At 44.4% G+C, this 17,415-nt stretch overlaps 1 protein-coding gene across 4 annotated transcripts in view; it reads left to right on the top strand.

Moving 5' to 3' along the window:
- Positions 1-17,415, top strand: part of SLC1A2 (solute carrier family 1 member 2) — a 141,595-nt gene that overhangs the window by 69,996 nt on the left and 54,184 nt on the right. For all 4 annotated transcript variants that reach the window (XM_019738525.2, XM_074336208.1, XM_074336209.1 and 1 more), the window contains 2 exons: positions 15,173-15,312; positions 17,148-17,300. In XM_019738525.2, coding sequence (XP_019594084.2) covers positions 15,173-15,312; positions 17,148-17,300 — 293 coding nt within the window. The remainder of the gene's footprint in view (positions 1-15,172; positions 15,313-17,147; positions 17,301-17,415) is intronic.

The following is a 17,415-nucleotide window of genomic DNA, read 5'->3' as shown; positions in this document are numbered from 1 at the left end:
GAGACTGTCCTTTTCCCATTGTATATTCTTGCCTCAAGTTAATTGACCATATATGTGTGGGTTTATTTCCGGGCTCTCTATTGTGTTCCATTAGTCTTTGTATCTGTTTTCATGCCAGTACCATACTGTTTTGATTACTATAGCTTTGTAATATAGTTTGACCAAGTAACTTCTTGGTCATCATCTTGGTCAACTTTCCATCATCTTCTATGGAGGAAAATCTGAAACTGGATCAAATTTCTTTTGCATTATTGCTAAGAGCCTAGTGCTAACTCATGCCCGACCATCTTCCTTTCTCCAAAAAAAATGAGGCCTCACATCATTCAGTGAAAAATCTCAAATGAAATATGCTTTTCAGAAAATTTTCTTTAGCCATAGAGTTAAGTGAAATGGTCTGTCTCTGGTCCAGATCATGAACATGGTCTAAGATCAGGTGGCACGCAATGACTACAGGCCACAGGGGCTCTGGGATCCCAGCTAACTAGTGACTTCATTCTGCTGCCCTGGATTTTAAAATGCCTGTTGCTATGGCTGAAGTTGAAAACAATTTGGCCTAAAGCCACCTATATTCTCAACATTCTGGGGAATGCAGCTTTCAAAACCAAGTTTCACAGGTAGTCTGAAAAATTATGAGCAATGAGGTTGAGGTTGGGCATGCCTGTGATGCAGTAACTAAAGGAACACGTAAAAATGATCCATTCCCATCTTGACGTTCCCGGATCTTGCAGCTGCCATGCTGCAGTGAAAAAGGATTCGGCTTTCGATAGAGACAGACCAGGGTATCATTCTCAGCTCTGCCCTTTCCTAGCTATTTTAAAACAGGCAAGTTACTTAATTTTGTTTCCTCATCTAATGACTAATAAATCACTTCTCATATTGTATAATATGTCTATCTTAAGAGCTGCTGCAGGGGAGGCCGGTTAGCTCAGTTGGCTAGAGCGTGGTGCTAGTAGCATCAAGGTTGCCGGTTTGATCCCCACATGGGACACTGTGAGCTGCGCCCTCCTTAAAAAGAAAAACAAAAACAAAACAAAAAAAGGAGATGCTGCAAAAAACTGTTGTCCAGCTTGACTGTACGGGCTACACTCCAAATTACCAAATCTGCACACTCCAACCCTGTTGACTTGTTAAAAAAAGAAAAAAGGACGCCGAAGTCACTCAGCATTTAGCACATGCTGAGTCATTACTCTAGAGGGTTCTAATCCTGGGCTTATTGATAACAAGACCTGCTGAGAAGACAATGAAAACCCTACTCCCCTCTCTGTACTATCTCTGATTCCTCACTGCACTATCTCTGTCTGCTGTCAAGGAAGACGAGATTGCTGGTCTCTTGCTTTTATGTTTTAACCCTTGTTCCCCTATAAACTGCTCAAAGTTGTAAATTCATGTGGCATCTTTAGTAATGGCATGATTCACTCTGTTAAACCACTTTATCCCTACTTCGTAGACTGGCAAATAAATATTTGCTGTTTTTTGGGGATTTTATTTAAGCACAGAAGGAAAGCCCCTATTTATACAATGATGAAACTAAATGGGACGGGGACTGCCAACTCAACAGGAACCAAGCAGGGTGTAAACAAAATTAGGAGATCGTTTACTTTCCTTTTAATTCTTTTAGGAAAACAGCAGTGTACGCACGATGACAAATGGTATTTGATGCTTGGCCTTTGTGTCAGGGAGCAATAGGGATTGTTGGGGACGGTGGCAGACTGGAAAAACGATGTCTATCTAAAGGACACTCACTTCTCAGTTCTAGCTGATTGTTGCCACTAAAGAATCCAGGTTTGAGGATAGCTGAATTTTCCAGTACTTTAAGAGATTGGAGAAATCTGGATTTTAATACGAAATCTAGTTCTTAAATGTTATAATAATTCAAATTAAAAAAATGAACTCTGTGTTATCCCTTGAGTTTGTAAGCACCTATATAGACTGAAAGAGTATATTGGTGGGGGAAAATGAAATTGAGGAGGAAAAATGTGGACTAAACACCTCAAAAATTGTACATAGTATTTATCGCAACACTCTCCAAGTGGAAAAACTTACCTGTGTCATTTAAGTTTTGTCACGTTCCTTAGACTCTACTTACTAAGACAGGAAAGTGGACAAACACCTTAGTACTTTTCAATAACAAGGTTGAAACAAAGCATCAATGTTTCGTTAAGAAGAATTTAAACGATTGACAATTTACTGAAATTTATCACTGTAAATTTAACAAGGTTTTAGAATTAATTCCTACTCTTTAACATTATTAGAGTTACTGCTTATACTAAACGTAGCAATAAAAGAAAGGACTCTTTACCTAAAGGGGGTGAATGGATTCTGTGACTACTCTCTATTCTTTCTGGTGTAACAATATAGGAAAAGTACTTTGTGGCTGAGGAAGAAACTTCAACTCCCTACACAACTTCCTCAATAAGCTGTGTAGGGATGGGGAAGAGACCCGCTACAAGGAGCATGCTTGGTCAACAGCTGGGCAGCTGTTGGACAATCCGCCATACTGTGTTTTGCTCAGTGGGCTAAGGATTTGAGAGTAGGAAATTTTGATGAGTCTGAGGAGAAAGAATTTTGATGAGTATGCAGAGGAAGATGCTTACTATGAAATTTTATTCCTTGATTTCTGGGTGGTGTGTGATGCAAAGCCTCCTCCTCTTCTCTCCGTTCCATACAATAGTGATGTCTCTATAATGGGTTGTGGAGTTGGATCTGTTCTCAAGGAAGGGCTAAGTGGGAGCTGAATATGACCCTGGGGTAAACAGGGATGGGGTGGATAGAGGAAGGAGGCAAAATTGTTCCTGGCAAAAAAGCCTGTCACATCTGTGTTAACTCAGAACCCTAGGACGTCCCTGGAGTCCATGGAATTCATTTGAAGAAACTGTAAATTTTACCTAACTCCTATTACTGTATTTTGTCCTAGCACTTAATTCGATCTACGAGTTTTTATTGAATGCCTCTATAATTGGACATGCCATTATATAGCAATTCAAATGAAGACAAGACATGATCTTTGTTTTGATGTGATGATTTAAGAGCAAACCAGATAACTCCGTGACACAAGAAGAAACCACGCTCAGAAATAAATGAGAGATTTTACAAGTTGAGCAAGATTGAGCCTTTCTTCCCAAGCACCTGGGATGAAGGGCTTTCTCCTCAGTTGCCATAGAGCAAGTGGGGTTGAGGGTCCAACGGCCAGCATACTGGACCACTTCCAGGGATATCAAGGAGAGGTGCTGCTGGAATGACTTCAGGAAGAGCATGACTTCAGGAAGTGACAACCATCTGGGGCAATTAGAAGCCCTGGTTGCTTTTGGCAAGGTCAGCAGATGTTAGTTTGAGCTTCTGATAGACTTCTAGGCTAAGACGTTTCATACCTCTTTACCTCCTGGTTTATTTAGGCTCTTCTCCACATCCCTCTCCGCAGGAGGAACCTCTTATCCATCGCCTGAGCTGGGAAGGTTCCTGCCACTTACTGCCAAAGGCGCCTCCCAGGCCCTGTAGACTTGGGTTCCCCTCGTACCTGCCAGTCACTCGATAAAGTCTTACTGAACACCTAGTAAGTATTGGGTTCAAGAGTCTAAAGTCTAGTGGGGAAGACATTCAGACAGTAAGGAAACGATAAAGTGTGAGGGTCATAATTCAGAGGCATGAAAAGTAGGTAGGGGGCTCAAGAAAGGATTATTCTACAGAGCTGCATCCAAGAGTCAGTGAAGATTTCAGGTTGTAACAGAAGAAGTAAGGCAGTCCTTGAACACCATGACCTGCAAATGGCTATTTAAAGGGGGTTAACGGCTAGTGAAAGAGCATGTAGTCCCTGTGGGCTGCCACATCGGCACAGAGCATGGTGGACTTACTGTCAGGAAACTACCAGTGCAAGAAATGCACATTCTTCTCTTAAGAAGGAACTTTCCTGGTGTGATTACCCGCCAGTGGTGATTGGATGGCTCAGTATATCGCTTGTAAAATTAACATGTCAAACTAAGACGCGATTGGGCAGTCAATCTTCTGGCATTAGCAGGGACTGAATATTCAGTTGACTGACCAATGGATGCAAATTTAATGGCTCATGAGAAGGAACCAAAGTAAGAAAGGACACAGTCCTCTGGGAGGCCTGCAATGCTTCCTTGGGTGATGGGAATCATTTAGAGACATGATGGTGACAGGCCAAGGTTACTCGCTAAGGAGAGAAAGCTGTTGCGTTACCTTAACTATGTTTATCTAGCACCTCCCTCAAAGCTGAAAGGAGGAAGTCTGGTGCCGAAGAATTCTGCCTGCATCTCAGTAATGGAGGCTGAGAAGCAAATTTTTGAGGACACTGCGTCTCTGGATAAAGCTCTAGAAGGAGAAAAGCGGGCGTTGGTAGGAATCTCAGTGTCTGCAACCTTGCTTCTTAGGCGCCCCGTAAACATCCAATAAGATAATATAGAAGTGAATCCTAGGATTCCATAACAGTTGTGTGTAGCATTGGGCTCTGGTGCGGACTAGGCATTAGCCTTCTTCTGTCTGGACTTTTCTCCCCCAAAGCAAAATCACTCTTTTGGACGGATGTTCAGTGTCAATGTTTACTAGTAACATGAAATTACCTAATAGAAAAGAGCAACTTTTTCGGGGCTGGAGCGAGAGAATGGGCTGACCTATTCTTCTAAGTTCTTCCTGGATTCAAATCCAGACTCTGCCACCTACGACCATGTTTCCCCGAAAATAAGACCTAGCCGGACCATCAACTCTAATATGTCTTTTGGAGCAAAAGTTAATATAAGACCCGGTCTTATTTTAATATAATATAAGACCGGGTCTTACATAATATAATATGTAATTTTTGCTCCAAAAAATGCATTAGAGCTGATGGTCCAGCTAGGTCTTATTTTCGGGGAAACACGGTAATTGTAACATTGGCAAATAATTTAACCACTCAATGCCTCCGTTTCACCTTCAGAAAAGGTTGCTAATAATACTATTTTCTTCATGAAGTTGCAATGAGAATTAAATGAGTTCACACATCTAAAAGGCTTAGAAAAGTGCCTGGTAAAGTGCAAGCTTTGAATAAATTTTAGCCGCTATCATTATGGGTGTTATCATCATTTTTATCCTTATTACCAGCTACCAGACATTCGGGTGCCTCAGAGGTGAGGAGTCCTTCCTGGTGAAAACCTGGAGTTAGAGTGAACCCTCGTGGTTATTTCTTACCAGCAAGTGCTGAGTTGGCAGCGACAGGATGACTCCTGTGTGCTCTGGTTGCCTGAGGGCAGGAGTCAGTTCAGTGGATGCCACTCTCCCACGATAGTGCATCTGAGGCCCCGGGGACGGGGGCATGGATGGTCTGAGGCAGGCAACAGGTGATGGCTTCCCAGAGCCTGCTTTGCCGTTTCCCTCACCTAGCAGCCTGCTCCTCTGTTTTCCTTCTCCAGTTTCTAGGCTTGTAGGTCTCATTAGTCGCTAGTGACTTGGTGTAGATGGAAGTTTTAATGTGCTTGTCACTCTGCAAATACCCCGGGAAAGGATGTACCCAAAGAATTCTCCACTCAAAGGCAGGGGACAGACAGGTTCACTGCTGGCTACACAACCTCCTGGTTCAAATCCCAGCTCTGCTGCTTCTCAGCTTTGTGAGCTCAGGCAAATTGCAGAATCTTCTGGAACCTCAGTCTCTTCATTTCTGAGAAGGAATAATTGCTTCCTTTCAGGGATGTCATGAAGACAAAATACGTTAATGGATGTGAAAACCTTCTGTGAACTATGCAAATGTTATTAACTTACTTGTTAATAAGTTAAACTGATGAAATGTTACTTATTGTTTATCCTTTAAAAGGTGAACACAAAAAGAAGAGCCGTCAGGGACAGTTTCTATGGAAAACAAAGAAGGTTAATGTGTGAGAGTACTTCGCAGTTATAGGCATGGAAAAGTAGAAGGAAGGTCAAGACTGCACATTCTTTTTTGGCCGGTGAGAGCACGCCCTTGTAACCTGGGCTATCACCAAGCCCCAGTGTTTCTGTTTCATCCGAAGGAGATTTTTCACATGTCCCCAAACTACAAGTTGTTTTTTGGGCAAAATTAGCACCTGTTCTTTTGCTGGCAAATCCACCAATATGGGGATCAGCCAAGGGGATCCAAAACTCGATAAATTATATGTATTTACTTCTAACACCATAATTTAGTTTTCCTATTTATTTAAAATGCTTTATTCAAGTCTAACATGCGTATAAAAAAAAGCACACAAATCTTAAGTGACCAGCTTGGTTAATTTTCACAAATTGAATACTTGTGAAACTAGCATCCAGAGAAGAAGGAAAATGAATATTATTAGTAACAGGAAACCTTCTCGAGGCCAGAGGATTTTAAACACAGTTGACTTTGGAACTGACTGGAGCAGTAGCATGCAGTTGGCAGTTTATGTCAAATGTCCTGACCTCCTTTCCTTTAATTTGGCTTCTGAGCGTGGTTCTGGCTAGGATCCACATCCAGGGGTTCCCCCAGCAACGACTGTTCCTAGGAAGAGATCTGAGAAGCTCTTTCACACTGGGATGTCAGTGAATGGGTTGCTTTTCCATGGGGTTCTGGCTTTAAGCGGGGGCCCCTGCTGGGATGCGAAGGGACAGGTCTCTCAAGAGGGAATTTCAGGCCCCTGGGAGCCAGAAGTGGGTACCTTTGGAAGATCTCTGGAGAAGCTTGAAGGGAGTCCTGAAACGTCACCCTTCCAAAGCATAGTGGAGCCTTTTGAATGCCAGCCCTGGGAAATCCTGCCCCTTGCATAGTTACAATGGATGGTGACTTGTCTTCTTGCTTAGTACTGGCGCTGCATTGCAAGGTTGGCTACTTGGTCTAAAAGGAGAGAAAAGGCACACAGACAGATTGCTGTACTCAAGAAGGGAGAGGACTGCACTGAAGAAAAGCAATGTAAGGCCTGACCCAAACACCCAGAAAGTTACAGCTGTTGTACACCTCGTCCAGTTTCTGCTGGTGCCTAGAGGCACTGCAGCTACTTAAGACACTTAGTCAACATCCCAGCCACTCCCCTGTCTGGGGGACTGATTGGCAATGCTCAATATGGGACGATTCAGGGGCCAGAGGAAGAACCTCCCAGGCTTAAGGGCTAAATCCAGAGCCCTGTTAGCTCAAAATCAGAATTCCCCCGAGTCCTGGAGAGGCACGGAGTACTCATGCTCTTTGGTAGAAGGAGCACATTTTGGAGGGTCCAGATTTAGAGATGTTGATCTTGGCAGTTGGGTGCTAAGGTGTCTTCCTGTGTCCTCATCAGTTTCCCCTGAAGGCCTCACTAGCTGAGCCCAGATTGGCTCCATCTTCCCATGAGCACTGGGGGCCGCCATGCCTTGGGCTGGGCAGGTGGGTCAAAGCCACCAGCAGGGAAGGGCCAGCCCTGTGTGATTCTGGCCTGCCCCTACCAGCCACCCACTGGTTTTTCTAATGCAGGTATTTGTGCTTTTGCTCTCATTTCTCACTTGTTTTCAGATTTCCTAGTCTGTCAGAATACTGTCTGCTAAAACTGACTGTCGCACAGAACCTGTGACTATAACATGTTTTTGTGTGTTTTTTTTAATCTAACTTGTGACTATCATGTGTTTTGTTTTGTTTTTTAAATCTATTTGCCCATTCATTCATTTATGCATTCAACATGCAATAATTGAGCATCTACCACAGGCAAGGAAGCAGGCTAGATGTGGGGGAGACAGCGTCAAATAAGTCAAGATCTTGCCCTCAAAGAGTTTATGTTCTGGTGGTGACACAGACAAGTACATTGTAATGAACACCTCAGGTGAGGACAGCACAGGTAACAATACCCTGAGAGAGGTAAGCGCAGGTAAGCTGCAGGGGAGCATCTAAAAAAGCAACCTTGGGAGTCAACAAAAACTTCCCGAGGGTAGTCATACTTGAACTGGGTGGTGAAGAAGTAGTAGAAGTTGGTCTAAGAACAGGGTTGGAGGGTAGGGTGAGGAGGACATTTTACCCAGAGGAGATGGATAAATTGGAACTGGGGCCAACTTCCCTGCAGCGCAAATGCGGAGTGCATGCCAAGTGAATGTCCCCCCGTTCCTTGGCGTGATGTGAAGTTTTCAAATGCGTTTTCATGTTGTTCCATGAACCAGAGACAGGCGGGTAGCAATTACTGCAGAAGTGACATCCTCTGGGGACTGGGCTGGCCTGTGTGCTCCTGGGGCATGGTGTAATCTGTATTTTTAGAAGAGGTCCCCAGTCGGAGAGGACCAGGCACCCCACCCCAATCCGTCACCCAGGCGTGGAGATGCGCTTTTCCTGGGTGTCTTCTTTCTGCTTTGATGGTGAGCCTTTCTGGAAATGGGCTAGTCTGTGGGGTCAAGGCTGGCTTAAGAATCTACCCTGGGGGAGGATTTCACAAAAGTCTAGACATGTTTTTCTTAAGGCTGTACTCCCGATGCTCTGTGAGAGGCGGTTCGTTCAGTCCCTCTGCAGCGTGGAAGCTTACAGCATGGGGAAATTCCCAGACCCCCAGTCACTTGGGCCCTTCTGGGACTTTCTTTTTGTAAAAAGTACAACTACCATGTATTGCCAAAGCGGTTTACTAAGACTCAATTGTAAATAAACTGTCTTGATGGTCATTTGGCCCCAGTTTAGTCATTTAAGATGAGGAAAGGAAACTAAAATTGAGTATCAATTATATATTAAATACTGTCAGTGCTTTCATAAGTATTAGCTTATTCATGCTCTTACAATGACCCAGCCAGTTGGGTGTTATTGTCCAAGAAGTTGAATAAATGCCTTGTGCCACTCATAGCTGGAAGAGGGAGATTTTAAGCCAGAAGCTGCTGGCCATGTGATTACGTAGTTGTATTCCACCAAGTTGCCTTCTGGCAGCTGCTAATCAGAGATGGTGTTTTAACTTCTGTTTCTGGGCAAAACAAATGTTATGTTTATTGATCCCATCACAATTTTATTTTCTACTGCTGCTTCCTTCCCCGTTGCGTGAAGACACCCCAAGGCCCCAAGTGACTCTATATTTGCCTTTCATGTCCTTAGCCAATTTGGGTCCCGTGGCCTAGGAAGTGACACGGAGAAAAGACTCCTTTCCTTCAGTTTTTCATCTGAATGTTTCTGTGAGTGCCACCTCCCTATTTCCACAGGAGTGGACTGTGAATGCTATAGGTGGCCTCTTGACGAGTTAGTGGGGAATTTAGCAATTGTCTGGTCCCACTGCCCGGTCACCTGTTTGATTATATTCCCATGGCATTGACCTGCCCGTCTGAGAAATCTAGACTGAGAACTGGCCTAGCGTGGATGGGAGTTAAGAAGATGCCTATGTCTGAGCTGTGTCTTGAATTTGACCCCTAACAATTTTAGTCATGCCAGATCTTAGAGCAGAGATAGAAAAGGTAAAAATGGACATAAATAAATGGTTAGTATTGTTATTGTAGGTTTGTCTCTGGTCTCTTAAGTCACGCATCTGCTTTTCCCCATGAGGGTTGTGGTGCGATTGGGCGGCGGTCCCCTTATGATGAAATGATTCTTCTCAAGATAAACTCTAAGCTTATTCAGTCCTGGATAGCATAGAATGGAGGCTATATCGCTAGAGCTGAGGATTCTTAATACCCCACCCAACGCTGAGAATTAGAGAATCACAGAATTTTAGAACTTGAAAGAATTTCTAATCCAACTCTTGTATTTTACAGATTTAGAGGCTGGAACCTGAAAAATAATAAAAACCAGCCAAAATTGGTCCCTAAACCCTACTGGTATCTTAGAGTATGAATGCGTTTTTATCATTTCATAGCTCTTACCCTTTTATCTGTTGATTGTGGTCAAGTAACTTTACATCCATTTTATACTCATACTATTTCTGACACAACCAGCTAGCAGCAGCCCTGGAATTACCACCCAGACCCCGTAACTTTTAGTCTCATGTTGTCCACTAGGTCCAATCCCATCATGACTCAGGATGACTAAAAACCATGCTGTAGAAAGGATGTATCATTTGTGAAGTCTGGAGTTTGCTGACAGGACCTTTCCAGAAAGTTTTTGTGATTGAGGAAATGGACACAGTGGCTGAAAATGAACAAGAAAAGGGACTGAAGGAGATTTGGAGCTTGTGAACCTCTAGGTTTTCTTCTCAGAATCTATGAGGACACAGTGGCTGTCAGAGAGAGATTCTGACTTGTGGGTCAATGAGCATACTCACCGTGGTTCCACCAGCTCTTACAGGACCTGGCGAGGGTGGAGGCACAGGTGGGATGCAGGAAATGCCCAGCTGTCTTAGAGTTCCAGCCCCTTTTACAACTAGAATGGCATGCGTTAGGGACCTGGGAAAATCCCAGATGTGGGTCAGTCACAGCTGCAATCACCATTTCATAGTGCCCAGTGCTCAGACCTGACACCACTGGTATTTCCAAAATTCTTGTGCAAACACACCAGTCACCTTAGGGGAAAGCCCCTTCAACAAACATGATTTTTGTTCACGAGGGTCTGACTTAGAATCCCGCATCTGGGCCATTTCTGGACACTGTCTTCCCTGTGCCTCCCGCAGGTCCTTGGACAAGGGCAGCAGAAGCTCCGGTGGGTGACGCCCATTGCAGACCTCACACCAGTTGCTTTTACGTTCCCTGGGGAATTTTCTGTTACCACCTCATTGAATCAGAGAAGGAGAAATAAAGAATTTGGTGGCAGCTAAGGGTACACTGAAATGTGCAGGCAGGATTCGACACCACATCTAATAAGCCTATTATTAGAGACTCTTGGCAGAGCGAGGAAAATTGAATGTTAATGAAAAGCAGATTCTGAGAATAGTTTAAAACTTAGCACCGGCCCCATTACACGTTCCCTTTCCAGTCAGAGAGAATGTTGTAAGCTCGTCACTGAAGCAGGACCCAGGGATTTGTGTGAGAAAGAATGGGGCAGCGACTGTACAATTAACAGCTGTTTCAATAATTCAGTGGAGGAGTTAAGGCTGAAGGAAATTATAGGCTCATTGTTCAGGTTTTTCATTATCCCAACAGCCGTCTCATCACGTGGCCTTACTTTGTTGGGCAATGGAGAGAGATCTGACGGTGTCGGCTTATAGAAACTTCCTAGATTAAGGAATTGCATTGCTCAATCTTCCATGCAGAAAGCACTCAAATAGAAATAGAGCTCGTGAACCGTGCTGGAAAGCATCAGACTCCGTGGACTTGGCATAACCAAGCCACACCTGGGCTTTCAAATTCCTTAGCGGTATGAAGGGAGTATTAATAAGGGGTAAGTGTTCTCACTTGAAATAACTTCTTATGTTTATCTGGTGGACTTACCCAGACCAGTTCCTGCCCTTTCTGCTCATTGTCGGGGACGCAAACTGCCGGCTACTGGGACCTCCCACTTCCTGCCTGTGTCCATCTCACAGCTCCCGGGGCCCATTTTTCTCTTGCTGGGAGCTGGGACAGTCACTGAAGCTCTGTCATATTCATGGTGGTAATAGGGGCCAGCATTACTGATGTGCTATTCATTTGAATCAGTGTCTGTGCTAAAAACCAACACGTGGACGCAAGGAGTTACATCTAATGGAGCTTCAGGCTCTGGTTTGAAATACAGATTTCCAAACTGTGTGCATTTCATGTATTTGCTAAGCTCTGGATACAATGCATAATTAATTTAGGAGACCCCTCATTCCCTCTAGGTTCCCGTTCAAGGGCCTCCTGTCACAGAAGCCTTCCCTGGCCACCTGATGCAAAATAGCTCTGCCTTTTCCCCACATGTCACCTTCCTCCTAGCGCATATCTCCACTTGAAGTATGTTTATCCATTTATTTGTCCTCCCACTAAAACGTACACCCCAGGAGAGCAAGGGCTTTGTCTGTTTTGTTTATGATGCTATCTTTAGCATCTAGAATAGCGTGGGGCTTGTAACATGTGCCCAATAGAAGTCTGTGGAACACATGAAAGAATGGTAAGAAGTTTGCTGAAGTGGTACGTTGCCAGTCCTCTGTGGAAGGACCTCATTCCCAGGAAAAAGCAAGGTGTCCATGATAGCTGCTTTTCAACTTTTAATTTCTTTGAGCAGACATTTATCAGGCACTTGGTACCAGGTATTAGAGATCACGGTTCTTCTCTCCCAGGGTTCACAGACTGGTGGAGTATGTAGAATTTAAATTAAATCCGTCCTTTCAGGTCCAGCTCTAGCATCAGCCCCTCCTGGGAACCTTTCTTGAACTCTCTACTTCTTCCCTAAAGCTAGCTGGGTTAGGCACTATTCTTACTATTTCCCATATCATTCTGTGCAGAGTTTTATCATGGCCCGTCGGTAAAGTCGACAAGTACAGTACAATGTGCTTTCTGTTTCCTCCTAAGAGCGCCTGCAGAGCCAGGATCACACCTTACTCATTACTGAGTACGGTGTCTGATGCAGAGGACTCAGTAAGTACCAGTTACCCTGCTATTGCTAGTTTTGTACATCCAGTAACCAGCATTTATACAGCTGTGTATGTGTGCAACCTCATTTTAAAAAATTGTATCTGTTCTTCTGAAGATGCACAAGGCTTAGAAGTAGCTCTATATTATGTTACATAGTATTATTTAACATTATATTCTATAATATTCCCCACTTCGGGCTCTCCTGGTGTTCTGGGGATTCAGTGATCACTTAGACGGGTCGAAAATCGTTACACAGAGCTTTTGGGGGACTCCCTGTGTCCCCAGATGCAAGCTGAGGCCCTGATGTGCTTTAAAAAATGATTCTCTATTTTTGTTGTGCAGATGTCAGGAACGCCAATAAGCCTGGAGCATTTGTTTAATTCCAAGAGGGCAAGTCACAGGAATCCTCTCAATACATACTTGTGCGTGTAGGACATTTTGATGCTGCCCCTTTGATGTGGCTGTTTTGATTCAGGGCTTCGGGGACATTTTGTTGTGGCCTAAAATACAAACCATTAAACATGCAACAATTTTGTGCAACTAGAAACTGTGTGCAACAGGCATCCAACCACATTGCTGGATTGGGTGTATACGTTAACCTAATAGTTGTGTGTTTTCACTTTGACATGGGTGCTTTGATGCCTGACTCTTTCGTTACATCATATGGAGCTTGCCAGAATGTGTGCTTTAAACACTTGTTAATCTCACTTAAATACCACCCATCTGCCTGCTTCTAACTTCAGTGGCAGGAAGATTCAAATGAAACAGAAGGCAGGAGATGAGAATCTCAAGGAGATTAGAAAGTTTTGCCAAGGGCTGGCTAATGGAATACATTCAGCATTTCAGAGCACATAGGACCTCCATTCTTTGTTGGCCATTTTCTGGTGTAGAGCTTCAGATTACTGGCTAGAGAAATGTTTAAAAATATATAAAAAAGATCCCAATGCAAACCTAGAAAAATGGCCTATCCACATTGAAAAGATCGTTTTGATCATTTTCCCCTGCTGTGTTGTAGTAAGAACTTTTCTGTCTGTTTCACTTGGTGGTAGGAGGAAGTGGCATTTCTTGCCCACTGATCAGAAAGGTCCTCATCTGCTTGCTGTGAGCAATCAGGCCCTATTTTCTTTTTTACACAGTTTGCGTGATCATTGGCACACACATATGTCAGATAGTCAGAGGTGGCCCCCAAACTAACAAGTGAGTAGAAAATTAGGCCATTAAGGGAGACCCAGAAGCTTCTATTTCGACTAATAATTTCATCTGTGCATTCTACCAGAGTATGCAACATTATTTCCCATGTTAAAGCATTTTGGTACCAAGTATATTAAACAGCCTGTTATGAAAAAGGAAGTGTGTAATTGTACTTGGAGACCTGGCTCTAATTCCGAGACTGGAGCTAAGCGTGGTGTCTTGTTGACAGGGTGGTGCCCCTGGGGAGATCCGCTGAGTGACATGTCACCCTTGTCATGGACTTGATGAACTTTGTGTGTCTCTTCTTCATAGTCTCTGGAGAAAGGAACCAGCGGTGTCAGGTGCCATGCCAGGCCACTACCATATGTCATCATGTTTAATTTCCACAAGCTAGGCTCCATGCCCTTCTTTCTACACACCACACAGCTAGCAAATGATGGAGTGAGCATCTGAAACCCAGGTTCCCTGATTCTAAAACCAGTGCTATTTGCATTATAACCAGTGATTCCATGCCACTGGTCTGCAGATGGGTGTTGGTTCTCGAGGTCATTTTCTCCAGTCTGTGCTGAGACTATCTGGGGAAGGCTAATACCTCCTTAGAAAGCACTTGTTTATTCAGAGACGGTGGCCTGTCTTTCTAGATGTTAAAGACTTGTTTCTTTTCTTTCGCCACACGATGGTGATTGTAAATGGCAGCTAACAGAAGTGTCCTAAGTTGTCAAAGTAAAAATTTGGCATCCCAATGTCAATCCTCAAGATGAAATTTGAAATCTCATTGGCCTGGAAATGACAAAGCTGGGAAAAGAGGCGGACGCTCCTTTTCCTGGCAAGGGATGCACTGCAGACTCTCAGCCCAGCTTGGGATTGCATGGGGTGCATCTGCAGCCAGGTACGAAGGTGGTCATATGCCTCTTAAGTGCATACTTCTTTGATGCTGAGTCGCATCAACTCTTGGGCAGCATAGCAGAGTCTTGACCATGCAAATAATCTTTTAAAAACCACAAAGGATCCACATTTTTAAAAAACTGGAGAAACCATCTTTTCCAGAAGAGAGACAAAACTTGGGCCAGCATTTATGATTTTTCTGTGTCCTGATGGGGAAGACTTGAGCTCAGAGGCATGTTAATTGAGCATGACATAGGTTGACTCTATTAGCCTTATTCAACAGCCCCCCTTTTGCTATTGTTACAGGATGAAAGAGCTAAGGTTTGGGAGCCAGACTGATCTGGGATTGATCTCCATTTCTTTTAGCCTTGTGACCCTGGCAAGTTACTTTCCGTCAAATCGGGGCAGGGATAGTTTCCTCAGAATCAGGGGGCAGGCAACTCTTGGAAAAACCCTACCACGGCCTGTGGCCTTTCTTTTCTTTACTGTGATGATCGAAGATAATAGGGACAAAAGCACCCAGCACGTGGATATTCAGTGTGTCCTAGTGTCCTGCTTATAAGTGAACTGGAATTCACGGTACCCTGAGTTGCTTTTTTTGTTTTTATTTTCTTGCCAAGGTTCCAGATTCCCAGCTTGCCTGGGGGAGGCCTGTTTCTCCTCCTCCTACTGGAGCCCCTCAAACAGGAGAGCGAAGGTGCCCAGCAGTCTCTCACCATGGCTTTCACTTCTGTTTTAGTGCCAACAACATGCCCAAGCAGGTCGAAGTGCGAATGCATGACAGCCACCTCAGCTCGGAGGAGCCAAAGCACCGGAATCTGGGGCTGCGGGTGTGTGACAAGCTGGGGAAGAACCTCCTGCTCACTCTGACGGTGTTTGGTAGGTGACAAGTGCCACCCCAGCTGGCCCTCTTCTCTGGGTCTCTCCTGGGTCTGTGGGGAAGCCTGGCCAGCAGCCAGCCCTGCCCACATACTCTGCCTAAGGTCAAGTTTACCCAGGCATGGCTGCCTCAACGACATAAACATCCCCATCACGTGCACTAGCCATGTGTTTTACTCCTTAGGATTCTAGTGGTTCTCAAATTTCAGGATTGCCCGTGAGCGTGTCAGCATGGGGATTCCCAGGGCTGCCTACTGTGGAGACTTTGCTTTGGGCCTCCTGGAATGAGGTCCTGGAATCTGCAGCTTAACAAACCTTGGCGATTCCAAAGCAAGTGGCCACCTTTAGAGAAATACCTGCATCAAGATAAAGGCAATAGTTGCAAAAACCCCCACTAAGACGGCTCCCAGGGTCTAACCTTCTCTGAACGTTGCATTCACTTAGATTAATGTATCCCATTTACTCACTTAGGCTCGGCACGCAAGCAGTGAACAGCTAATGAGGACAGTGTGGGAGAGGCTTATCCCGGTGTCTTAATTGACTACTAGTCTATCTTGAAAGTCTTATTCCCCAGCTTCAGGCCTCACCCAGGCCATGGTTGTCCTTTGACTGTTGATATAATCTTGGTCTTAGGTTTTCAACCAGAGTTTATTGAAAATGTGGCAAACTGCAGTTTCTTGTAATGATAACCACACCCTTTCTTTTCTCGATCCTTCCCTTGTTCTTCAGCACTCACTTAAGGCTCGGCACACAAGCAATGAACAGCTCAACCCCCCCCACACACACACACCCATCCACCCCTCCACGCATACCCGTACCCTTCATTCCGTGACTTCTGCTTTGCATCAGTCATCGTGGATGTCAGTGAACTAGGGTCAGCCCTGGGAGCTTGCCACAGCACATTTCGCTTAATAAAAGGAAACCACAGGCGTGGTAAGGTTTCTCCAAGGGTTACGCTACACTTAAGCGCATTTCATTCATCATAGGTCTTGAAGAAGTATATTTTTCACCTGTAGAAGAAGAACAGATCAGGCTTTTGGCCACATTACTCCCTTTGCACCCCTGGAGTTAACCCTATAGCCCACCAACCTGGGAATTCCCTCCCTTCCTTCCAGCTCATGGTGCTATGTACTGATTTGTGGTTTCCACAAAGATTGTTTGTATTGGATGCCTGTTTGGAGAGATCTGAAATTTTTATTGTGGAATCCCTGAGTATGCAAAATGGAAGGCTCCTGCCAGTATCTCTGCCCAAATTGCTTCCTCCCAAATTACATACTTTTAGAAACCCTCCTTGATCTTCCATAAGATCAGCAAGTCGAAAGATTATGTTCGAGGATAGAGAAGTCAAGCACAAAACTTCTGGAGGATAAGCCACGGGGAAATCATTGGAAGCCAAAGAAAATAGAAGCAAAAAGGAAACTCATACCAGCTTGGTCAATCAAATGTTCCAGTGAAAAAAAGGGAAGAAATACATTGCACACCATGCCATGTGGCCAGGCCTAGACTGGGAGAAGCACTGTGGATGATCTCTACTGACAATCTCTGACTCTACACGTGGACAATATCCTCAAACATGGTAGAGTCCAGTCTCCATGTCAGACTTCCCATAAAGCCTTGAGAAGGTTCTCCTTGACCCTTCCGGTTCTGCCTGTTAGAATAGTTGGAAGCACAGACTATTGTCTTACTGGTCACCAACATCATCCTTTGTTACATGTTATTCCTCATCTGATAATAAAGAAATATGAGACAGGCCCATGTCACTGAAACAAGTCCCTACAGCTATTCCTTTGATTGGGCAAAAAATAAGTCCAGATTTTTTCCCCCCTTCCTTATAGGTGTCATCCTGGGAGCAGTATGTGGAGGGCTTCTTCGCTTGGCATCTCCGATCCCCCCTGATGTGGTTATGTTAATAGCCTTCCCAGGGGATATACTGATGAGGATGCTAAAAATGCTCATTCTCCCTCTAATCATCTCCAGTTTAATCACAGGTAAGACCACCTTTCGGGTGCCTGGCCAAAGTGGGTCGTACTCTAGCTCCGGTTTTTTGGATTGACCGTAGAATCTCAGTTTGGTTGAAGGAATGAATGTGATCATCTGTGTCAT

This window comes from Rhinolophus sinicus, linkage group LG06 (genome assembly GCF_036562045.2).
Source record: "Rhinolophus sinicus isolate RSC01 linkage group LG06, ASM3656204v1, whole genome shotgun sequence".
NCBI lineage: Eukaryota > Metazoa > Chordata > Mammalia > Chiroptera > Rhinolophidae > Rhinolophus > Rhinolophus sinicus.
Note: the sequence above shows the minus strand (reverse complement) of the source record. Positions and strands in the feature narration are given on the sequence as shown.